Source organism: Strigops habroptila, chromosome 1 (assembly GCF_004027225.2).
Source record: "Strigops habroptila isolate Jane chromosome 1, bStrHab1.2.pri, whole genome shotgun sequence".
Taxonomy (NCBI): domain Eukaryota; kingdom Metazoa; phylum Chordata; class Aves; order Psittaciformes; family Psittacidae; genus Strigops; species Strigops habroptila.
The window spans coordinates 145284696-145308894 of record NC_044277.2 but is presented as its reverse complement, the minus strand read 5'-3'; the positions used below and the strand labels follow the sequence as shown (position 1 = coordinate 145308894).

At 42.5% G+C, this 24199-nt stretch overlaps 2 protein-coding genes across 3 annotated transcripts; both read left to right on the top strand.

The window, feature by feature from the left end:
- Positions 1-213: 213 nt before the first annotated feature.
- Positions 214-3986, top strand: LOC115614440 (coiled-coil domain-containing protein 201-like). Its single transcript, XM_030501351.1, has 3 exons — positions 214-266; positions 2324-2892; positions 3821-3986. Exons 2-3 carry the CDS (start codon positions 2344-2346, stop codon positions 3905-3907), a joined length of 636 nt encoding a protein of 211 aa, XP_030357211.1. The 5' UTR covers positions 214-266; positions 2324-2343; the 3' UTR covers positions 3908-3986.
- A 13005-nt stretch (positions 3987-16991) lies between these two features.
- On the top strand, positions 16992-23654 carry IGFBP1 (insulin like growth factor binding protein 1). 2 transcript variants are annotated; one of them, XM_030494277.1, is made up of 4 exons: positions 16992-17425; positions 19311-19489; positions 21131-21259; positions 22720-23649. In XM_030494277.1, the coding sequence occupies exons 1-4, from the start codon at positions 17047-17049 to the stop codon at positions 22849-22851; spliced, it is 819 nt and encodes a 272-aa protein (XP_030350137.1). In that variant the 5' UTR covers positions 16992-17046; the 3' UTR covers positions 22852-23649. The 2 variants fall into 2 exon arrangements, with proteins under 2 accessions (XP_030350137.1, XP_030350128.1); XM_030494268.1 differs by having other exon boundaries at positions 17000-17425; positions 19308-19489; positions 22720-23654.
- Positions 23655-24199: the final 545 nt, after the last annotated feature.

Genomic DNA, 24199 nt, shown 5'->3' with positions numbered 1-24199 from the left:
AGCAAGCAGCAGAGATTAAATAGCAATGAACATAGCACATAAATAAGTGGACCAGCCTATTTTTCCTATGATTAATTCATCATATGTTTCTATTTAGTGGTTTATTCAGTTAGCAGCTGAAAATCCTACAAAGATGCTAAATGTGATTTAGGGAGTCTCTGCAGCAAAGGATGGTGGGAGGCTCAACAGTGCTATAAGAAGTGAACTAGCAGCTGAAGCCAAATCACCTGAGGAGCAGAGGAAGGTATTAGAGCCTGCTAGGTCTGGTAAGTCTGTTTTCTTTTGTTGAAGTTACTGCAAGATGCATTCTCCACAGTAGATTCTGACTTTCTTCAGCAGTTTATCTTTCTCTGATGTTTTTTAGATTTCTTCCCTCCTTTATCTATAATGGCTTTATTACAACAACAGATTAGAACAAGTTTATTGCTTGTATATAACTGTATATCTAAAGCACAGAAAAGTGTGAAAGGAAAAAAAGCCAACTTCTTTTGTTTTCCTCAGAAGTTTTGGTTGAAAGCATTCTTTAAAAACTAACTTTGAATAAAAAAAATAGCTTTTAATTGACCATCTAAACCTTAATAGTAAGGAGAAAGCATCAAAATGTACAGCTGAGAATGGGCTTGGAGGGGAGTGGTTGCAAACTCCTTCTTATTCCCTCTCTAAATTCAATCGTGCAAGCTTTCTGCCAGTAAGCTTCTATGATAAAGACTAAGGGAAGTCAATCTGGCTGAGCAGGAAAAGGCAGCGTGTGTAAGCTGAGCTGCTTATAACATGTCACACAAGCTAGCACTGCTAAGGAGTGAGGGGAGAAATGTGTATCCAAGTAAAAGTGATAATGGTGGTTCTCCTCCACCCCCAGGAAAAGAAAGCTACAAAGCACCTGGCTTTTGCTGTATAGAAGAGTCAGTGCTCTACCTTCTGTTCCTTCAAAACACAAAGTGGATGTGAAACTCTGCTAAACTCAGGCTCTACACAGGTGCAAAGCATTGACATGGAATAGAGAACAGGTGCTTTTTACTTCAGCAGACATATCCTCCTGTACCTTCTTGATTGTTGTCCCATTCCCCATCCCAAACCCCCACCAAAGGCTTTGATCTATAGGGCTTAGAGTATGGGCACTTAAAACACACTGCCTGGTTAATGAGCTTCATGCAGTCAACCTGCATGAAATATCTGAACTGCTGCATGGAAACAGAGAATTCAACAGTTACTAGAAGTACTTAACTGCTCATTTAATTGAGATATTTATCTTAAATGTAGCTTAAGCTAAATATATTGGGCTTCTCCATGTGTATGATGTCAAGTTCCTTCTTGCTGGGGGTTGGTAAATGGGTAGAGAAAATGCTACTAGCAAAACTAACCTTACCATTGTTGTAAATTCACTTGAAAACAGACCTGCACAGAACACAGTTGCTTTAGGACCAAAGTTTAGGATCAGCATGACTAAGCCAAATGACAAGTAAGAGGGAACGAGAGGTTTGTGAGCCCCCTCTTAACAAACTAGGAGGAACAAAATGGCAATTGAGTTGAGATGCTTGCTTGAATCTATAACTTCTCCACATGTCTCTCTAGAGCACTTGACATATTGCTATGTTATGGTAATCCCTCTGGCATCTAACAGTTTTGATCTGCCTGCCCTGTGTTAGCAGCTGCAACCCCGAAGTTGTTGGATTTTTTTGTATACTCTGAAGGAGAAAACACTGTCTTAATAGCAGCCTTCTAATATTTGAAGGGGGCCTACAGGGATGCTGGAGAGGGACTCTTCATCAGGGACTGTAGCAATAGGACAAGGGGTGATGGCTCAAACTGAAACGGGGAAGTTAAGGTTAGATCTAAGGAAGAAGTTCTTCCCTGTGAGGGTGCTGAGGCACTGGCACAGGGTGCCCAGAGAAGCTGTGGCTGCCCCATCCCTGGCAGTGTTCAAGGCCGGGCTGGATGGGGCTTTGAGCAACCGGCTCTAGTGTGAGGTGTCCCTGTCCGTGGCAGGGGATTGGAACTAGATGATCTTATAGTCCTTTCTAACCCAAACCATTCTATGTTGCAGTTAAGGTGGTATCTTAAAAAAAATTCTAGCATATGTGGAGCTCCACATGCAGAGAGCTGGGACAGGAGTAAATGTTGTCAACATGACAAGCTGTCTTCCAATGTTCTGTTTTCAATATGGCTCTTCCAAACTCTTGAACAACACTGATCTATATAGAGGATAAATTCCATGTAAAGACAATAGGAAAACAGGAACGCCTTCGATTTAGTTTTGTGGTAGCTGAACACCTCACATGACATCTCTTTCTATGTAAGCAATAAATTTTCTTATTTTCTTAAGGCAATTAACCTGACTTCAAGATGTCGGAGGAAGAAGATTCTATTCTGAACATTAAAAGATCTCTGAAAAAGAGAATGGTGAAACACAGCACTCCAGTGGATTCAATGCTTTCAGGATCAATGCCATCTCTTATGGATCTGACAAATCAGTCAATCCAGGACCAAAATTCCAGCAAGAAAATCTATGGATCTCCAGTGCCAGAATCAAATCTAAGTAGATCATTAGCTCAAGTATCATTCGCACGTGTTGAAGTGTATTTCCCTCATGTGTCCCCAAAAAGGCTTTCAACAGTGTTTGACTCGCAAAAATCAAATGAAGAGATAGGCCAAAGCTCTCGGGTTGTGTTTTCTAGGGGGAGGCTTTCCACAGTGTTGGCCTCTGATGAATCACATGAAGACCCAAATGACAAGGTTGTGCCAAGCTTGGAAACTCAGTCTCCCACCAAAGCAACTGAGGAGGCTGCAGTAATTCCTGACAGTGGACCTTCATGGCTTCTTACTGGAATACCAGGGATTAAAGATATCCCAATAGTAAAAAAAAGAAAGAAGAAAATTGATAAAGCTCTTGTGGTAATGGCTTTCCCTTAGTTATGAAATACAATTTCTTACTAATGCTGACTGTACACAGATCTTTCTAGTAAAGTGGGAATATTTTAGTTGCAGAACATCTCCGCAACTTACCAATGAGAACATATATTTATGAATAGGGTCATAAATACCTGCTAGACTCTGTGGTATCATTCCTAAATCACAGGCTAGATGGGATGCAGTCTTTCAGACTTTTACTTGCTTCAGCTTGTGAGACTGCATGACTAGTTGTGTATGCTAGTGTGAAAGTACATTTTTAATACATTGATACATTTTAATACATTGATCTTCTTTCTGTAGAAGAACCTTAAGAAAGGGAAGAAATCAGTGATTTGAATTCTCAAGTTTCTTAATGTTGGCAAGTTAACTAAAACTGGAGAAACAAATAATCTACTTCTTTCCTTGTTTAATCCAAATCATAGTGCTTTATAAAAAGAATGTCAGTTCTTGCAAATGGGGTCTTGTGTGCAGTCTTTGATTAGTGAAGTGTTTCCTGGGGAAAGCCTAGATTAATAGACCTTATGCAGGTCTTTATTTTTCTGTTCCCTAGAGCACGAGACCTCAATTTCCTGGAACTTCCATTATTGGCAAGGGCCCTGTGGGGAGCCCATAGAAAGGATAGGGAGGCAGCAGGGTTAGACACTAAAGGCTGCCACATCAGTGTGAAGCCATCAAATTCTATTCTGGCTTGGTTTTTCCCCACTACTGTATTGTTCATGGGTGTGTTGGAAACTCAGGAAAACTTGCCTGCTCTGGCAGTAAAGACTTCTTAGCTTAAGACAAGTGGCAAACTTCAGCCAAAATCCAGTTGGGTTCATAATGCCTTTCTGTATGTTTGCGTGCATTTGTTATTTAAAGTAGGTGACATCTGAATGAATTAGATGACTAAATATTTTCTTTTCTGTAACAGAGAAAGAAGGAAAGAGAATGGGTGCTCCGTCAACTTAAAAATATTGACGAAGCAACTGAACATGAGCTGACCATTGAAGATGATTGAACTACTTATGGCATTGGTGCTATCGCATCCAGCTGGTGGGAATAGCTGGTTCCAATAAATCACACACCTGACTAAGGTACCTGTTAGACTTCTTTCTTTCTTTCCAAAATGTTGGATTTTGGTTGGTTGTTTTCTTTTTACCTCTTGAATCTAGGAGGAGCCGGGTACAAATTAAGTGCCCTCTCCAGGAAAGCCAATGTTAATTTATAATGGCTAAAGGCCTGGAACAAAGAAGGGGGGGAGAGCTTTGCGTAAGAATCATTCTTCATCCTGCCACAACTCTTCCTGACCATGCTGTTCTGTGTAGTGTTCCAGTTTTCTAGGGTTGCTGATGTTCCTTAAGTGACAAAGTCCTAGGGGCCACATAGAGTGTAAAATCTGGTTAGCCAAAGGAGAATCTCCTCATCTAAAGAGTAATCAAAGCTGATGCAATCAGGAATGTTTCTGCTGCTAGCTGAGGAGATGAGGAAATAGTAAGAGGCACTAAGGAGGGAGGCCATCTCTAGAGATTACTAATTAATGACTGTTTTGAAGTTTTTGGCTCAAAACGAGTTTGCCCCAGCCCAGGATTGTAAATACACCTCACTGTTGCATTGGAGATCCTTTTTGTTCAGCTGTGTGCTTTGAGGAGGGGGTGTGTGTTTTCTGTTTTGATTTGGAGCTGCTGCATGGAGGGGAAGAAAGGTGTCTTGACAACTGTATTGGCAAAAAGGCAATTTAGCTCACAGCAGCTCTTTCTGAAGCACCAGTAAAAGTAAGTGATGCAAAAAGCATAGTGCTCAGTTTTTCCTGCTGACTGCTACTTAATTTTTAGGCAATTTAACAGTTGTAAGTGATCTGTGGGGTACCAGCTGCAGGGATCCAGAACAGTTTTATCATGTGCACAGACTTATCCCTGCACTTGTGTGGCTCTAGCACATGCATTTTCCTGGCTATACTGGGTTTGCAGCCTGTCCCTAATTATCCCAAAGGAGAGAAGTCATCAAAAGTTAAAGATGGAGGTAAGGGAAGCTTTTGCATTTCCTTCTTACACACTGAAACTTGTAATATCTCACGTCCAAGATGGCAGAGAAGCAGAAGCATGGTCCAAGCCAACACTGAGACAGGCTAACCAATAGCAGCTGTGTTATGCTCAAAAATGTAAGAGTGAAGTTCTGGTTTTGCAACCTCTCTCAGGATTTAAAAGGAATTAGGATGGTTTTGCTAATGATTCCTGAAGTGAAATTCTTTAGAGTTTCTCAGGAGAACAGCCTTATCCTCAGAACTGGCTTTCTGTGGTAGCTGGTAGTAGGGCAATGCTGCCCCTCAGGTCACCGGCCAACGCATGCTTGCTTCATTTGATGTTTAGTTAATGTTCTGGTATTTGTTTGTATGTGTGTTACCCAGGCTGCTTGTCCGGCCTCCACAGGTTCCTCTGGCAACCAGGGAGTTCCTGGCTGATGTAGATCCCAGACTGCCTTTGAGATAAAATAGGCATAGTTGCAGATGTGCTGCTATTCCCCTTGAGCTTGCAGGCATTTCATCAGCATCTATGATTTGTGCCAGGGGCTGAACTAAGATCAGGCAAGTGCAAGGTTAGCGTAAAACCCTCCTCTACCCTTGGGACAAGCACAGATTAGTCTGTCCACATGACCCAATACTTAATCTGAATGACCCAGTTCTTCTCTTGTTTATTTGTATCTTCCCAGTTAGCCAGTTCCACTTGTTCCTTCTTCAGGCTTCTCCACACTGGTTGCAGAAAGTCTTGATACTGCTTCTGTTTTTCTCTTTCCCAATCACCTCTTGAAGTCACTTTTGGCTCCTCCCTAGGCCATCCAGTTCTTTGGTCTTCAACTGTCTCCATCTATTGTCTTCTCCAATCTGGTCTCTAGTAGCTTCCTTCCTTATAAGACACAGGAGTTCTCTGTCTTCCATGCCTGCTCTTCACTGCTGGGTTTGTTGCCCACCTGATCAAATACCCTCCAATACCCAATGCCAGTCTTCTGCCAAAACTCAGACTCAGATCATACCCCTAAATGCCTTTGTCTACTTAGGTTCAACCCCTCCATGATTCTAGGCCAAGTGGAAAGGTCATTCTAGGCCAATTGGACCAAGTTCCAGGCCTCGGCAAGCCAGGGATACAGTTGCTGGGAAAGTCCTTCTCAGGTCCTGCTCGAGGCTACATCAAACGCAAGAAGAATCCGGGAATATGGCAGCTTAATATCTAAGAAGTCTTTGGGTTTATGCCAAGTGCAACACAAAACTTCCTAAGATTCAGAACACAGTAATGCTGGGAAAGTTTGATGGGAATAAAGGCTGCTGCCCTGCCAAATTCATGGAACTAGTTGGCACCAATAAAATCCCAATGACCTTCCTTAGTGAAAGGAAACAAATGGCCCAGAGTGGTAACGTAGAGTTGAGTTTGACTTTGTCCTTGCAAGTCCTGAAGCTGAATCAGACATGCAAGAAAATAAAGGCTTTCAAGGTTTTGGAAACCACTTCTATATCTTCTATCTGGAATGTTTAAAAGACTGCATAGCATTTCTCTAGCAGTAATTTAGGTCCTTGGGAATTTGCAAAAGTCACAATATTGCCTTCAAAGGCTTTCTCGATAAAATATGAATAGAATTAATTGGTACTTCAGGGGGTTTCTGAAATGTCTGATACTCTACATCAATAGTATTTTTGTTAATTGTAGTTACTTGTAGGTTAGAATACTAAGGGACTTCAACCAGACCTGTATAGTACTAAGCTACATGATACTCTTAGTGAATGATGCTCCCCAAGAAAGGTTTCTCTCAAATTTTTTTAAAGCCAGGATGTTGGGGAACGTGAAACTACATATATATGAAACTACACATACAAAATTAACAAACGCTGCTATTACTGCACTTCACATGTAAGTATATCCATTTGGACAAAGTGAAAAACAAACAAACCAAAAGGCTTAATTTTTCTTTTATTTACAGGTTTTGCACTTTCATTTGTTTCTCCAGTAGACTCCCAAGTCTACTAGACGTTAAGTTTAATGATACAGTTAGTTTTCTGTTATTGATACACATACGCTATCGAAAAGAATAGGCTTTGAGAGAGGCATTAGTAGTATGCAGTGTCAGTGTTGTTTAATGTTCATCCTGTAGTGGCAACAATAGCAAATAAATGTTTGGTGTAACTCTCTTCATGTGCAAAGTTCCTTTATGCATATTAATATTGCAATATCACCACAGTGGGGGAAAAAAAAAAAAAGGAAAAAACAAAACCCAAACCAACAACTTCAAGGGAGCTGTAGAGTCCAACATCTCTGAAAACCTTCTGTAATTATTAGTGACCTTAAATATGGATTACAGGGGCTGAGGCTAGAAAAGATTAGGGACTACAAATGTCAGATTCTTATGAGAAGGTAACCCCCCAAAGGTATCATGTTTTGTAAAATAAAAAGCCCTTTTCCTGTATGGATGAATGTGGATCTGAGTTGCAACAGGTTCTTGAGCCTTGCTCTTGTCCTGGCTTTGAAATTCAACACTGAACATGTTTGTAAGTACTGAGGGTGCTCTTTTAGGGCAGTATTTTTCCTTTAGGAGCTAAGCTATGACCTTGACCCAGGGAACTGTTTTCAGTACACTTGTCTCTGAACGGATATTACACAATCTACCTGCTGATGGTGACTAAGCGTGATGTTGGATGGAGAAGAACAAAAACACTACCAAGAACACAGGGAAGAGACAGCACTGTCTTCACCCTGGATTTATGAGCTCGGCCTTGTTCCCACTGAAGCAATGGTAATACTCCTGTTGACAGAGCTGGGAGTGCTCTGCCCAGCTGCAGTGTTTCTGTAGGACGCCAGATTAAAGAGAAAAATGTTTAGCACACATATTTATCATATTTCAGATTTAAATAACAGAGAACTGGTAATGGAGTTACTTCTTTGCTGACCACAGCTGAACAATTTTAGGATGGATTAGAAGTGGAAAACTCTTAAATAAAACCAGATTTATTATTTTTGCTCAAAATCACAAGATGGTTACATTCCTGCTATGGACAAAACACCGAGTAATAAATCACACAGCATGTCACTGACCTGTACTCCAGTGTTTTGTTCTATAAGACAGACAGGTGCAGAAGTTTCCCTTAGCTCCATCTGCTATTGTAGTCCACAGTGCCTATTAAAATAGCTTATTTGTCAGCACTTCTGACTTATTAGAAATAAATGAACAAACATACTGAAGGTTTGAATGAGCCTGTTAGCATCTAGAAAAGTTGAATAAGTTAAAGCTATTCAGTAATATTTTAAAAACTAGGTCTAGGCATAGATCTTTGAACCCCACCTTAGATGTAGCCTCCCACCCAAAAAACCCAACAAACAATTCACATCTGCTCAGTCTTTGCGCTGCTAGGCAGGTGCCTAAAGCCCCTATCTAATGAACATTTATTTGATAGTGCAGTCAGACCCAAGGGACATGCAGACCCCACAGATCTTAGCTGTAGCTCCAGTTTGCCAGCCTCCTGGGTCTGCCTATGCATATGGTCTCATAGTACTCTACACCAGTCCCACTTCTCCACCCTGAAATGGGATTGTGTGCAGGAGATGCTAAGCAGACACCATCAGGCTGGAGGTGTATCTATCTGCCTTTAGTTTCAGTAGCCTACAGGATAAAACTCCAGGAAGTGAGAGACTGCATTAAAAATCCCCTTCTCATCTGACACAGGTCCTTGAAACCAAGCATCCTAGCTCACAGGGCAGTAATCACCATCTCTAGACTTACTGTGTAGTCAGGGCTTTTAAGTCTTACTTTACTTAAGTATTCATTAAAAAAGAAGATCGAACTTGCATCATATGTCAGTGACTCACTGTCTTGCTTCTGTGGTATTTTATTTCTTGGGGGTTTTGTGGGTTTTTTCTGTTTTAATTCATTTTTACTGAAAAAATTGAAAGAAGAAGGGGGGAAAGATCCTTTCTTACTCCTAGGAAATGAAAAAAGAAAGCATATATTTTCTACTTCTTATTGTTGCTGCCATTTTGTTTCTTTTGTTATCCTTCATTTCATTCTTTTGGCCTTTCCGAGCTCTGCTTTCAGCTCTTCATGTCATTGAAGGTTTGTCCCCTGTAGTGACCATCTTCTACTGTCAGATGCCGTAAGCTTCCTAAATCTTACTTCTCCTCCTATAGAGGAGATGCCAGTAATGGAAAGGTAAAAAGAAACATCTCATACTTCTAGGATAGGAAAAAAAGAGCTCTCTTCCTAGATATGGAATAATCCAACTTTCTAGTGTGGCAAGGTGTTGTGAATTCACATATAGGAAAGAAAGTATGGGCAGCAATAAATTTACTGGGAGAGGAACTGGATGCAGAAAAGCACTTACAAGTCTAATGGGTAAAGAGAGTTTCAAAGTATACTTCCCAGCCAAGAGAGCACCAAGCAATTTATTGCATCATGCAGCATGCAATTAAGTCAAACTGATGCTGCGTAATTCATACAAAGGAGATGGGTGCGTTAGCACTTGTTGCTCCTCTCTAAGGAGAAAAGAACTCCCCCACAAAAACCCAAAACCTGCACAAACCATAGCTTAAAAACACCAACAAACTTTGCCACCATGGGAAGGGAAACCATTGCAATTAGACAGAAGGCTTACAATTGTAATAAATCCCTTTTAATTACAACACGTATGCTAATGTGGATACATGTTCTAATTGTAACTGTGCTAGAGGGAAGAAAGAAGGGGTGGAACTGGGATGGTGGAGAAAGAAGTGCTGTTTGGCACCCTGGATGCCCCTGGCTAGCTGAGGAAAAGTACACGGAGACTGTAAGATTGGAAATTATACTACAAAGGCTATGATGTAAGCATGCAAATCAGTAGTGTATCCTGACCTTAACTAGTATATTCAGTATCAGGCGTGGTTTTTTGGCCACAGCTGGGTGATGATAACAATTGTTAAAGAAAACATAACACAGAGCAAAGCCCTTACATGGGACCAGCAAAATGAGAAGACCGAGATGACTACATTCTGAGAAGAGATGAATAAGGCAAGCAAAAATGCTGTAGCAGGCTCGTGACACCTAAAAGTTCAGTTGGCTATTCCCGTTTCTCAGAATCAGTGGACTTAAAAGAAAATAAGACTTGAACTGATAATTTAAGTTCAAGTATATATTGTGTATATATATATCAAGTATATATAAATATACATTGCATATAATGTCTGCAGAACATGTTATCACTAGATAGCTTTGAGACTGAGAAAACTATCAGATCAGAGGAGGGGGAAGTGCTATATATGAAAATGTAGAAAATGACATTAAAAAGAAGGTGGTGTTGAGGGGGTGGTTTTTTATTTCTGTCACGTTGACCATGTCATGGTCAAGCAGTCGCTGATCATAGTAACAGCAACAATAAAAATAAAATTAACATCTTACTTTCATAGTTACACATGTAAGTATTCATACTAAAGCTCAGTTAATCAGATTTCATGAGAGAAAAGCTCTTGAGACATCTAAAAAATCTTCTCTGTGTCTGTCTTACTTTTTAGAACTGATCCATCATCACCAAGCTGTGGGTCACTATAAGATTTATTCTTTTCCATGTGGCTTTGCTACAGATGGCAAAATCATTGAATCACAAACTGGTTTGGGTTGGAAAGGACCTTAAGATCATCCAGTTCCAACCCCTTGCCATGGGCAGGGATACTTCACACTAGTGTCACCCAAGGCTCTATCCAACCTGGTCTTGAATACTGCCAGGGATGGGTCATTTACCACTTCCCTGGGCAATCTGTGCCAGCACCTCACCACCCTTACAGTAAAGAACTTCTTCCTTATATCTAACCTGAACTTCCTCTGTTTCAGTTTAAACCCATCACCCCTTGTCTTATCACTACAGCCCCTGTAGTCCCTTGTCCCTCTCCAGCATCCTTGTAGCCTGCTTCAGACACAGGAAGCTGCTCTGAGATCTCCATGTATCTTCTCCAGGCTGAACAACCCCAATGTTCTCAGCCTGTCTTCATACGGGAGGTGCTCCATTCCCTGATCATCCTCAAAATCATGGTGATTTATTGAATACAGCCAAATTCCTATTTGTAAAGAGAGGCACTCTTTCATTTGTAACAAAGCTCCTTGACAACCTACTGTTGGCTTTTTGCTTTGTTTCATTTGACATTAACTATCTTGATTTATTTTTTTTTTAATCTAGTAACTCTGTGTGATCTCTGTGTTTGATGGCAGAGATTATTTATGCGGTAGGTCAGGAAAAGCTTTGTGTGACATTCAATCTTATCCCCAGTGTGATTTTGATATAGCGACAGGTGGGATTAACCCCTTCATGTCTCTATCTGTAAAATGTGTTCTCCTTTAAGGAGCCTTAAAACTGCTGACAAGTAAAGTTAGCAGCTTCTCTTTTCTCTAAAATGCTAGCTAACATGTATTTGCCCAAGAGTAAGTGCCACACAGGGTGATCTGCCTGAACGAGGGTGTTGTGTCCCACAGTTATTTTGTCTTCATGCTGTGCTTCTACCTCTTCCTCCAGAAAGCAAGCCTTGCCCCCCTCACACCAAAAGGTTCAGGGGTCCCAAGCAGAGGCCAGCACCTCTGAGCGTCTTTGTTCCTCTGGACAGTGTGAACTTGCCTGTATTTCACTGTGGATCCTCTGTTTGAAATAGTAAATACATGTAAATGAAGGCTGCAGTGAGCACCAAAAGCTTTCACACTTGATAACTATCAGCCACTAATTCAGCCACTAATTCAACGGTGGTGATGCTCAGGCAACCCTGAACCCCAGCAGCAGCTTACTTGGTTTCAGCTCTTCATGCAATCAACAAGCTCTCTAAAGCTGACTGAAGTCCCAGGGTCCTCTCTCTCTCCTCTGGGGTTACAGTAGAGGGTCTGAAACCTGAAAAAAGTACTCTTGGTTTACTAGCAACAATATTATAATAATAATAAATAGTAATGATCTTGCTGAAATCAGAAATGCCCCAAGACAAAAGGCAGGGACAGATTTCTTGGCAAAAAGCACCTGTTTTATTTTTGTAAGAAACAGTGCAGAAGGGAATAACCTAAATGTGGAAAACAGTTGTAAATGGTCCAGAGAAATGTGCCCTCATGTTTTAACAGCATATCATTTTGCTGTCAGTAACAGCCCCCTTGCTGAGAATTTCAAGCTTCTGTCTTCTGCTGTGCCTGCAGCCCAGTCCCTGTGCCTATAGCAGGACAGGTCAGGCATGGACCCCTTCACTTACCATGTTCTTGGTCCTATGACTTATTCCTATTTTTATTAGCATTTTTAAAAGGATGAAAAGTTGAAAGAGTGTCATTTTAACAGCCAAATATACTCATGGAAGCGAAAAGCCTCAGAAGAAAAGAGTGGGAATTTGAAACATCAGCATCTCCACCATTTTTTGGGTTATCAACAAGCTCCTTTAAAAATCCAACCTCTCTACTGTGAAAGAGAATAGCCACGGTTGCATTTGATGAGGTATAAACCAAATCAAATTAGTTCTTGTTGGCTGTTTTCCCATGGACACTCTTCCCCTAAGCTGTGCAACCGGCTGTGACTATGATGCCCCTGGTCTGGGACTGGATCTCATTTTAATTCTATCAATACTGCCTACTTTTCTCCCTCCTGCACATGAAAAGCCTTGTTCCTGGAAAGCCATGTATTAGTTTAGGGAGGAAAGGGGAGTTTTGTGTGTATCCCGGCTTTTAACCCATGTAACAGACCCAGAGATTTAGGTAAACAGTAGCCTTCTGTTGCTGTGTCAAACAGTAACATCTCATCCTTCACATGAGATGCTTTAATATGTATTTGAAAGCCTTATGACATTTAAATTGCTTTTAGAGTAGATCTCTGGGGAATTTACCTCTTGCTTTATCAGCATAAGACAGCAACCACTTAAGAAAGAAAAGCTAACGGTGGTGAAGGCTGGAGACTCATGCCATCAGTGTCTACAGCCCTCGGGGACTGCAGTAAAGGACACATTTATTGGTTAGCAGTGCCTTTTTCTGTTTCTGGGCCCGAAGAGACACAGTGGCTGAAGAACACAAAGAGATTTAAACAGCTTATGCTAGTTTAGGTGCCTGGAGCTGGTGCTAAAGGGATCATTAACATTTTTCAAAGTCCCTCCTAAGCTATAGCTCCCTCTTGTAGGCACTGAATAGGCTTTATTTCCATGGCTGGTCCCAGGGAATACCCCTACCTGAGGTTAGTAATGCTGACTACAGCAGATGGAGTGAAGCAGAAGGTTTTTTTATATTAAATCTCTGCACAAGAACTCCCCCCCACTCTGCAGCATGATTTCAGCTTTGTCATAACACAGTAAGTCAAAGTGGTTTTGGATTATTTCTCCAGCTAGGCAAATTCACACTTGTGCCATCACTGCGTGGAGCAGTTGGCCTGTGGTAGGACAACTAAAGGACTTTAACCTGTCTTGCCAGAAGAGCTTAATAGTTCTTAGAAAACAATTATCATCTGACTGGTTTATGCATGCACAACAATGTGAACAAGGTGTTTTACTCAGTGCCCAAACACTTTGGGTGCCACCAAGGAAATAAATGACTTTTTCCTCTCTTTTTATGAACCCGGTGACCTACGATTTGATGCAGGAAGTCCTTAGCCTTCCCTAGCTAGACTTGCCATAAGACAACCTCTCACTGGTCTTGTCTCATTAGGGTTTCTGCAGTTTCAATTTTAGGTATTTCTAAAATGTTTTCCACATTCTAGCAAAATTAACTGCTGGGGAAAAAAATAGCAGAAGTGTGTCTGCAGAAGTTAGTGCAACATAAACTTGGAACACTCTGTTTTCTGCATCCAGAATCTGATTTTTACAGTCATGCTTACCTAACCAGAATAGAAAAGTAATACCTAACAGGCATATACATCATTGCCACAAAGCAGCAACAATCAATCAATAAATGCTTGATCACATTGTTCATCAATAACCTAAGCACTGTCAATGACTTGGATATAAAATTCCACATCCATAGATCCGAAATAAAGCATTTTTGATAGGTTATAAATCACAAAGAACTAGGTTTTTTGTATTTCTGCCATAGCTGTTTCTCTTCATACGCTTGATGCCATGTATGTGTGTGTATCACATAGTAGTTTTGGATCTTAAGCTTACAATTCAGGATTACTTTCTTACATAAAGAAAAATAATGAGGGTATTCCATGGTTGTTTTGGGGTTTTTCAAACATATTCGGAGAAGCAGTCCCAGTACAAAATTATTTGGCAAGTCACTTGAATTTTTGGTGATTCGAGGATAAAGATCACTTGTACACAAACTTACATAAAACTTTATGTTCTATGAGTCACTCCATGTGACTTTAAAGAAAAAAAATAGAAAATCCAAAACTTTAACATGCAAAATGAGGCTACTGGCTAAGGATTATTGAGAAACCAATAGGAGAAATCTTGTAGAAAAGTAACTCTTGCCTAGGATTCATGTAGTGTCTTTCAACAAGCGTTTCAAATTGGGAGACAAGACTTCGAACACAATTTTACATTGTGGATGTTTTTAACCTCCTGACTCTTATCTGTTTGTGTTCTTTAAAGCAATGTCAAGGTCAGAGATGGAGATTGGTAGATCAGTTGTAGTATTACTTCAAACAGAGCCTACATAAACATATACGCTACTTTCACTTCATTGATGTCCCATGGCCTATACAAAAGACTTGTTGATTGATACTGCCCTAAGTTATCGTAACCTGTTATAATGTATGTTCATTACATTTATATAAATGAAATATGAAGGCACTCATTTTAATGGGTCTAACTTTTGTGCAGAAGAACATCTGCTCACAAAGCCTGCTTTAGCAGAGTCTTAGGTTTCCTCTGTTTGGTTGTACAAAAGTCAGCAAGGTTAAAAAGGCAGGGCCATCATTCAGAGTTGACCTTCAAAATATTTTATAATCTACAGGGGTTTTTTTTGTTTCTCTTTTGCTTATCTTACTGGGTAAACTGAAAAAATCTGGCTTTTAAAAGGCTGCCAGTTGTTAGGAATTACCTGGACAGTTCAGACACTGCCAGCTGCCCAACAGCAAGGGAAAATCTGCCCAAGACCTGAAAACATGACGGTGCTTTGGAAGAATGAGATTCTTCTGAAACTAATGGAAGTTTTGTGGTGCAGGCCTGTACATCAGACAAGGACTCTGTTCTTTCGTTAGGTGTCCTTCTTTATTTGGTTGCTTAAAATTGATGGTGATAAGTTAAAAAATCCTTTTGAAAGCTATTTCCTCTCAGTTCACGTCCTTTTTGTTTAAAGACAGAAGAACTGCAGGCAGGACTGTGGCAGTCACGCTGGAGTACAGCCATTCCAGGGGCAAGTAGCTTATGTTAAGCAGTCAGTAGTAGAATGATCCTCAATTCTGTTCATACAAAGCTATCTAGCACAGCAGAGAGACATACATAGATAAGTGAATGAATACATGCATACACATATACAAATGCATATGAGCTCTTTGGGTCTTTGTTGCTTTACAACTGGGTCTACTTTTCATTTGTAATTTTTTGTCATGTTTGTTCATGAAAGGGACATTGTTTTGCATCATTTTCTTTCTCTCTTTGAGAGAGGAAAGAATACATATTTCTGTATACTCTTCATTTCACGTTGAATGGTAAGAGGATTGTGAATTTTTTAAGACAGATGTACAGCAAAAAGTAAATGAAAGGGGGGAGAAGAGCATTAGAGCTTGAAGAGTCTAATTGCAATGTTTTGAAGCCCTCTGTTTTCAGCCAAAATTTGCTTGTAGTCAGACATGTGAAGTCCACAGAATTACTCTAACATCTGTAAAATCAGGGGTTTTTTTTTCAAAATGCTTAAAAATGTTTGTGAGTTTCAAAGGCTGCCACCTTGGTGTATCCCTAAAACGACATGATTTTTTCTTTTTACAGGTCAGATGAAATAGCTGAGAGAAAATTTCTCCAGTTGTGAAAGTTTGTAACGAATAAGAATGTTTTTAAGAACTGAGTTATGGATATAGGGGAGTAAAAATTCACTACATTGTAAATAAAACCTTTGGCATCAATACCGGAAAACAAAGAGTCAATAACAGAACGTCAGACAATGTTCTGCAGTTCTGCTTCACATTCTTGCACACAAATGACGTATTTACAAAAGAAAACTAAATGCAAAAAAACCCCCAAACCCAACCAAACAAAAATCTTACCATGTTAGATGAGTTGACATTGGAATTTGCTATTTCAAGCTCAGTACATACTGCAAATACCAGGATAAAATAATTCGTTCAGCACAGTGAAGTTTGAATACTTTTGCTTTTATTGTAGTGACAACCGTTGTCTGAAAAGGAGAAAAGGGAAGACTTCCCCCCCATTCTCAGGTGATACATGAGGAGACGGGAAGGGTAACAGGATAGACAGAAAAGCCGTTATCTCACTTATTTCTGGGGTGTTTGGCAAACACTGGTTTCCCCCAGCACAGGACTGATACTCCTCTCATCCCAGCAGCAGGAGCAAAACTGGGGGATCCCTCCAGATTCGGGCGTGCAGCCCCTCCCGGAGGTTAACGCAAGGACTCCTACGTGCATGTATGCAGTGGTTACAGGGATCCTGATGGCTTTATTACCCCTGGGGCCTCCTCTTTGGTATGTCAGTGTCCTCCTAACCTGCAGCCACATGATGAAAATTAAACAAGGGTTTGCTGCATGTGTCGCTGTGGAAATATGAAGTCAGTTGGTTCAGTTTCAACGGGATTTCCCTCCTTCCCTCCCCTTAAAAAAGTATTTGCATTTTGAGCAATGGTCAACAACAGGAGACATTTGTGACAAGAAAAGAGGAGGGGTGATACCCGCCGCTCCTCCATTCCCCTCTGTCCGTTTCCCCCCCCATCCCCCGCCACATTTTTCCTTGTTAACTGTGCTAGGGCAGAGAGGTGGGGGTGAGGGAATAAAAGCATTCCTGCATGTCTGGAGGGGAGGGGAAAAAAAAAAGATAAAGGGGGAAAAGTGAAAGGGGAGGGGAAGAGTGGTCAGGGACTTGAACTGCCAGTGAAACGATGCTTCTCCAGCCCTCCTCTTCAGATAATAGTTAACTCGGGGTTAAAGATTAATAGCCAGGCCAAGCACTGTATAAATGGCCCGGCAAAGCTGCATGTATGCGAAGGGCGTCCCGCTGCTGCCCAGGCTGCCGAGTGCCCGCTGCGCGGTCCCCGCTCGCCATGGGCAGCCCGCGGGCTGTGCTGCACCGCTGCTGGCTGCCGTCCCTGCTGCTACCCGCGCTGCTGGCCCCCGGCCCGGCCGGCGCCGAGGCCCCGCCGCCCCTGCACTGCGCGCCGTGCACCGCGGAGAAGCTCGCCCTCTGTCCGCCCGTCCGGCCCGGCTGCACCGAAACGGCGCGGCAGCCCGGCTGCGGCTGCTGCCAGACCTGCGCCCTCGGACCGGGGCAGCCCTGCGGCATCTACACGGCACGATGCCGGCGGGGGCTCCGTTGCCACGTCCCGGCCGGGGAGCCCCGACCGCTCTCCGCTCTCATGCGGGGCCACGGGACGTGCCTGCCCGCCAGCGAGGCCGAGGGGATGAGCACGGCGGACACGGCAGGTACCGCCGGGATGGGGACAGGGACGGGGGGTGCGAAGGGATCTTGGCAAAGGGAGCGGAGTTAGGCAGGAGTTGGGAAAACAGGGAAGCCGGGCTTGCGTCTTCCAGGAAAACGTGCTCTGACCTGCAGCGAGGTGAGGCGCATCCTGGTGCGCAGCCAAGGGATGTTTGGAGCGGGCTATCCCACCACAGGCAGGGAAACCCTGAAGAATAGTGATGGGACAATGCAGAATAATCCAAGTAAGGGTTCTGGGAGGCTGTAGACTGTTTTTTCATAGAATCACAGACTGGTTTGGGTTGGAAAGGACCTTAAGATCACCCAGTTCCAATCACTGTCATGGGCAGGGACACCTCACACTAGACCAGGTTGCTCCAAGCCCTGTCCAGCCGGCCTTGAACACTGCCAGGGATGGAGCATTCACAACTTCCTTGGGCAGCCTCTGCCAGTGTCTCATCACTTTCACAGTAAAGAACTTCTTCCTTACATCTAACCTAAACCTCTCCTGTTTAAGTTTCCTTTAGTAGTAAACAGTAACTAGAGTAGGACAAACGTTTTCCAGACTTTGTTTATATCTGTCTCCACAAGTCATGATAGAGAATGGAAAGACCTGAACGGGCCTCCTCTGGCTTCATTTCAAGAATAAAATGTATCTGAAATAGTGTAGTGCTAGCCAAACTATCCTTGAGCAAAAAGACATACCAAGCATCTTATGCTGTATGATGATCAGGAACATCTTCACTGTTATTTTGTAGAATCATAAATCACAGACTGGTCTGGGTTGGAAGGGACCTTAAAGATTATCTGGTTCCAACCCTCTGCCATGGGCAGGGACACCTGCCACTAGTAATATCGTTATTATTTTCACCATCATTACTGCTATGCTCATGTGGTGGTGATTAAGGGAACTCAGTAATATTACAAAAATAACCCGTTGTTGGCTCAAAATGACAATGGCCACTGGTGACAGTAAATGGAGTTTCTCTTGTATTTGAGGTGGTGGGTAGGGGAGAGAATGGTGACTAAACAGTTTGAGCCTCCTGCAGTTAAAAAGATCTAGTGTTTGATTTTCTTTCTCTCCCTTTCTCTCCACCCCACCCCTTCTTTTCTTTCTTTCATTCTTTTTGCTTTCCCTCCTCAATTTTCCACCTCCATTTTTAATTTGACTTTGTCAAAGGGAAGACTGGTGCTTTTTAGTCCAGTGGATGATTGTTCGCAGCCTTGATCCAACAAGTCATTTAGACACTTGTCAAACTTTTATCCCGTGATGAGTGTCTGCAAGAGCTTCTGTTAATCCCAGTGGGAGAGCTCACACATGTTGAGTTAAGCATTGGTGTGCAGGCCATGATCAGCCAGATCCAAACAGCTTCTGCCAATCCCTGGCTGTTTATTTGATCCACTGCAGGCCAGCCTGAGCCACTGCTCTCTGAATTGCTACTCATTCTTATATGTGAGACAAGGCACGGAACAAAGTACAGGATGCCATGGGATCAGGTCTGGACCAGTTCCTCTCCTGAATAAAACCAGAAGCACATCATGCTGACAAAAAGCTAAATTCAGAACCAGTTTAACTCCACTCTTTCTCAGTTATCACTGTGGTCAAAAATTTTGTTCATTTCTAACAGACTGGCTGCAGCTCCATCTTTGATTTCAAAGGATCGTAAAATAACCAACTTGTTAGAGAACAGCTGATGCATCCTCCTATGAATTTATGACCAAAGTTTTATCGGCTGTGCTACACATGTAATTTATTGCTCCTTCAACAGCTACTGGATCTGTTTTAGATATTACTTTCTGTTGTTGATGATGCTTCTTTACCTTTTAAACTTGGAGAAATAAATGCAAAAGTTCACTGAAGATGTTCACCTTAATATCATTCCTTTCCAGACTCTACCGAACCTGATGATATGCCTTTGGAAAGCACCGAAATGACACAGGATCAGCTGCTGAACTATCAGCTGATGTTTCCCATAGGCCAGGACAGATCCATCCCCTGGAATGCCATCACTGCATATGAAAACATGAAAGCAAAGAGAATATCTGAACTCAAGAAATGGAAAGAGCAGGTGGGTTTCCTTTGCAAACCTTTCAGTCACCATTCCAGAGGATGCTATTGATTCAGAATACAGAACGAGAATGCGCACGAAATTCTAGCAGCAAAGCTGGGTTGTCAATATTTTGGATAGGCAGCAAATGCCTTCATCAGATACTTGAGGAACAGACAAAATGGCAGGGAGCGATAAAAACAAGTGTGCATCAGATGTGTCCTATATGAAGTCCATGCAGAGGCTGCATCTTTCTCTGCATTTACTACCAGATGATAACATGGGCCTTTAATTTCCAGGAGCCCATATGAAAATCTTGGACTCCTTTTGTGTTTTAGTTAAAAAATTAAAGGCATTTGTCACTGGTCCAGTGCTCAGTGAAATAAAAGGGAATCCTTATACACAGTGACTGATGAGACACCAATGCAAACCAAAACACTATTTCTTTCTGATCACAAGGAAACACTGTTAAGTACACACATGTAAAAAGACAAAGTTCAGCAACCAAAGCAAGCTTTCACCTTCGACGCTGCAGAATCGCAGTGGGTAATGGGGGTGGGGGGCCCCTGCAAGCAGGTCCGGGTTCCACTTGAGGGCACCAGAGAACCACAGTTAGACCAGTCACAGGCAGGCAGTTCACCCACAGCATGGAGCCGAGTTAGAACTGGGCACCACAGAAGCCCAGTTTCCTAATGGTCACAGGCAAAATGGGGAAACAAAAAGCAAAAACCTACTAAGCACCACCCCACCCTAAGAAGCCTCATCCCACATCCACAAGAGGGCTTTGTCACTGAGTTAGTTTGAGCTTAGTATGTAAGCGCTGTTAGCTCCAGTTCTGATTTTTAAGCTTTTCCTTTTCTTCACCCAGAGCCACAGATAAGCCTGTTGGCTTGAAAAGGAGAGCTTATGTGAGGGGCTGACACGGGGAGGTGTTGCAAAAGCAGAGAGTATGATTATTTTCACTCTAGTACGTGTTCAGTCACTTTTTCCCTTTCCCTCATTGAAACACGTTAGGCACTATTAATGCACAGCAATTGTGACTTGAAAAAGGGAGTGAGCAAACTGTGAAAACAGCAAATACTGCAAACAGTTCTTCATCCCCAGTTCCAGGCACTCTGGGTCTGGGTCTCAGAGCCACAGGGGTGCTCTCTATTCTGCTTTGGCGACAACTCTGTCCTGGACAAAAGATAACAAACATTCTGATGTTTGTTCTTGCACCATCTATATATGTCTTGCACCTATTCTCCATACATCAACAGAGCACGGGGCCATGGCAACCCAGAAAACGTGGCTAGTCTCACGTACACCAGCCTCCTAACGTGCACCTCCCCATAATAGGAGAGATTGTACCCTCTGAGCAGTAATGTGTTTACTTAGCACAGGTTAAATTTCCTTGTGTGGCAATTTGAGGACTTAAATCCTCATGTTTCTGAGGACAGAAAATACCTCAAAGAATGAAAACAAAGGCCTAAATGTAACACCAGAGTTTTCTGGCTGTGGTCCTACTGAAACAAGTAAAAACTACACGCAAAGCAGGCCGGTGCAGATTATACAACTAATAAACATTTTCAGCTTATTTGCTGGCTTTATACTGACCATTTTCTGCTTAGCTGGTTTCTGTGTGATTTTGACATTGATAATCTTCTCGTGGTATTCCTGCAGGGACCTTGTCAGAAGGAGCTCTACAGAGCCCTGTATAAATTGGCAAAGGCTCAGCAGAGAAGCGGAGGGGAGATTTACAAATTCTACTTGCCCAACTGCAACAAGAATGGGTTTTACCACAGCAAACAGGTACGTGCCTTTTCCCCTGTCTGCTCGCAGCTCGGGGAGCCTGACACAGCCAACCCTTTCACAGCCCTCTGCTCCCACACTCATGAGTTTGCAGCTGCTGGAAAAGCAGGTTGTGAAAACAGCGATACTTGGGAGTGGGAGCAGATGGTTTGTCCTTCTTCTCTTAAAAGTGAGCCGCACGCTGTGGGCTGACAGCAGCGGAGCAGGAGGCTTTTCCATTCACAGAACAGGTGCATGCAAGGCCCTTTCCAAAGTCTTTTAACCGTCTCTGCTCCCAGGCCAAATTGAGCTCCATGTACCTGATCCTTTAGCATATTCCCAGCTGATATTCACAGAATTGTATCATAGGATGCAAGCAGGGGTGGAAGGGACCTCAGAGCTCAGCAAGTTCCAACCCCCTGCCACGGGCAGGGACACCTTCCACTAGAGCAGGTTGCTCCAAGCCCCTGTGTCCAACCTGGCCTTGAACACTGCCAGGGATGGGGCAGCCACAGCTTCTCTGGGCACCCTGTGCCAGCACCTCAGCACCCTCACAGGGAAGAACTTCTGCTTAATGTCTAATCTAATCTAAACCTACCCTCTTGTCAACTTAAAGCCATTCCCCTGTCCTGTCACTACATGCCCTTGTAAAAAGTCCCTCTCCAGATTTCTTGTAGGCCCCCTTCAGGTGTTGGAAGACTTCATAATATCTGCCATACTGTGTGCCAAAGCCCATTGAATATATAATAATCACTATGGAGGAAGGAGGCTTTCAGCTCTCAGGCAGTGAAAAAACCCTCTGGAGCAAAATTAACCTTCTGAAAGTAGAATAAAAATACTGATTTGTGCTGCCTATGGATTACGTTATGTGCTCATTTCCATTATATTCCCAGAAAAAGCCATTGCAAGTTACACTGAGAGTAACTAAGGCTCCAAACCTCAAGCCACACCCTTGTAACCACAGGCCATGCACACAAATTTAGTAGGTCTGCATAAATCTGTGCCACCGAGACTCCTTGTTTTTGGGCATGGCACCACAGCGTGACTTGCAAACACTGTGATCTGGGATCTAATCGGGCACAAACAGAAATCTGTTCAACCCTCTCCCCTATTTGTCTCCTTGCGTGATGAGCCAGACCATCCAGTCACTGTCCTCAGCCTACGAGCTCATATATTCTGCCTTCCTTTGGTTTTCATACTGGAAGATATTGCTGTTTTATACTGCTCTTTACCAAGGAGCGGGCAAACTGTTTTAAATCTGAAGTTGTTGTGGGAGCTGAGCTTGGGTCATGGCTCCCTAACAAAGCGTGTTGGTCAGAAGCTCTGTCAGAGGAGGGACTGCTGCATTCAGAGCACATCTGTACACAGCAGGTCCCCACCTACTGATGATCCCAGTTCTGTTCAACACCTCTACCTGAGGTATGTCACCAGTAACCTTCTGCTTGCTTACTGTGGGGTTTGTTTTGATAATACTGTTTTAGTGCGAAACTTCACTGGATGGAGAGTCTGCTGGATGCTGGTGTGTCTATCCAAAAACTGGAAGAAGAGTTCCTGGATCTCCAGAAATGAAAGGAGACCCTGAATGCCAACAGTATCTCAACTCGCAGGAATAAAACTAACCACGTTCCTTCACACCAGGTTTTCTGTGGGGCCTGACCTAGTCGGGAGACATTTCAGTCAGGAGCTGTTTCAGTAAGGTAATTCTGTGCACCTGAATTTCAGCATATGAGTAACCCCATAAAGTAGCTTTTTTTACTGCACTGGAATTGCTCAGGTGCTTGAGTGACAGATATGAGCAACTGCAAGATCAAGTCCTATAATCTTGTATATTTTGTTTGTATAATATTATAGATACTCATGTGTAAAGCTGTTGAATTATTTATTTCACAGTGCATGTATTTTTGTGTGTGTTGTTACTAATTTATATCCTCAAACACTTCATAACTTTATATGTAAATACTTAATATTATTGCTCTTAAATGTATGCATCTTATGTTGGAGGAATGTCGTTACTTAAAACTTCAAACGGCACAACTCTATTGGGAAAAATTGCTTGTAAACTTGCTTTTTTTTTTTTACTATGTATTTATAGACATAAAACTGAATTTAAAAAACTATCTTTCATTAGAGAACTCACTTAGAAACTTATTTAAAACCTGTTTTGTTTATGTATCATGTTGCTTTTGCACCTCTGTTTCAATGTCAAGCTGTTTCTTAAAAAAGAAAGTCTAAACCTTGATTATATACTGAAGCTCCTGATGGAACAGGATTTGTTTCTATTTTCCAAACATATGCATCAGATAAATGGCAAAACATAGCAGGATCTTCTGTGCCACCTTTGACAGGTGGAAGTTGTTCACATGTTGACATTATTATGTTATTTAAGATGTGCTATTAAATAATGTCTTCTACACTGCCCCAGTCTCTTGCTTTCTGCATGTTCCCATTCAGCAGTCTGACCTCAACTGGACAGCACCGCGGCAGGGTGGGAGCGTGGAGGAAAACATGACCCTGGCACATCTTCCTCCTTACTTCCATCTAGTTCCAACCTCCTCCTCCATTTTCCTGCAATGAGTTTTCTTTTGCTCTCCCCACCCCATTCCCCTTCTCCTCCTGCCCTTTCCAATCCCGGCTGTGCTCTGCAAGCCTTTGCCTTGGGCAAAGCAGCAGTCTCCAAGGGAAGGCGTTTAGAAAGGTTTTCTGGGTAGGAAAGCTGGATGCCTTTCTCCACGAACAAGCCCAAGGCAGCAGTATGGGTGTGTTTAAAAGGTAACATCAAGACCTAGAAAGAGCCATTTCCTGCACATAAAGTCAGAGATTATAAAAGAGAGGTTGGGGAAAAGCCTCGCCTTACTCTTTCTGCTGAAAACAGACAAGAGGCTCCCCTTGGCTTGGGATGTGGTCCCTCTCCCTTTCCCACATGTCCCTTTGACTTAGTTGTTGCAGAGAAAAAGAGAAAGC

Excerpts from the sequence above, each read along its gene's own strand:
- IGFBP1 (XM_030494268.1), top strand. The coding sequence starts at position 17,047 with ATGGGCAGCCCGCGGGCTGTGCTGCACCGCTGCTGGCTGCCGTCCCTG. Across the intron at positions 19,490-21,130 it reads TCAAGAAATGGAAAGAGCAG|GGACCTTGTCAGAAGGAGCT; the intron begins GTGGGTTTCCTT and ends GTATTCCTGCAG. Across the intron at positions 21,260-22,719 it reads GGTTTTACCACAGCAAACAG|TGCGAAACTTCACTGGATGG; the intron begins GTACGTGCCTTT and ends ATACTGTTTTAG.
- LOC115614440 (XM_030501351.1), top strand. The coding sequence starts at position 2,344 with ATGTCGGAGGAAGAAGATTCTATTCTGAACATTAAAAGATCTCTGAAA. Across the intron at positions 2,893-3,820 it reads AAATTGATAAAGCTCTTGTG|AGAAAGAAGGAAAGAGAATG; the intron begins GTAATGGCTTTC and ends TTTCTGTAACAG.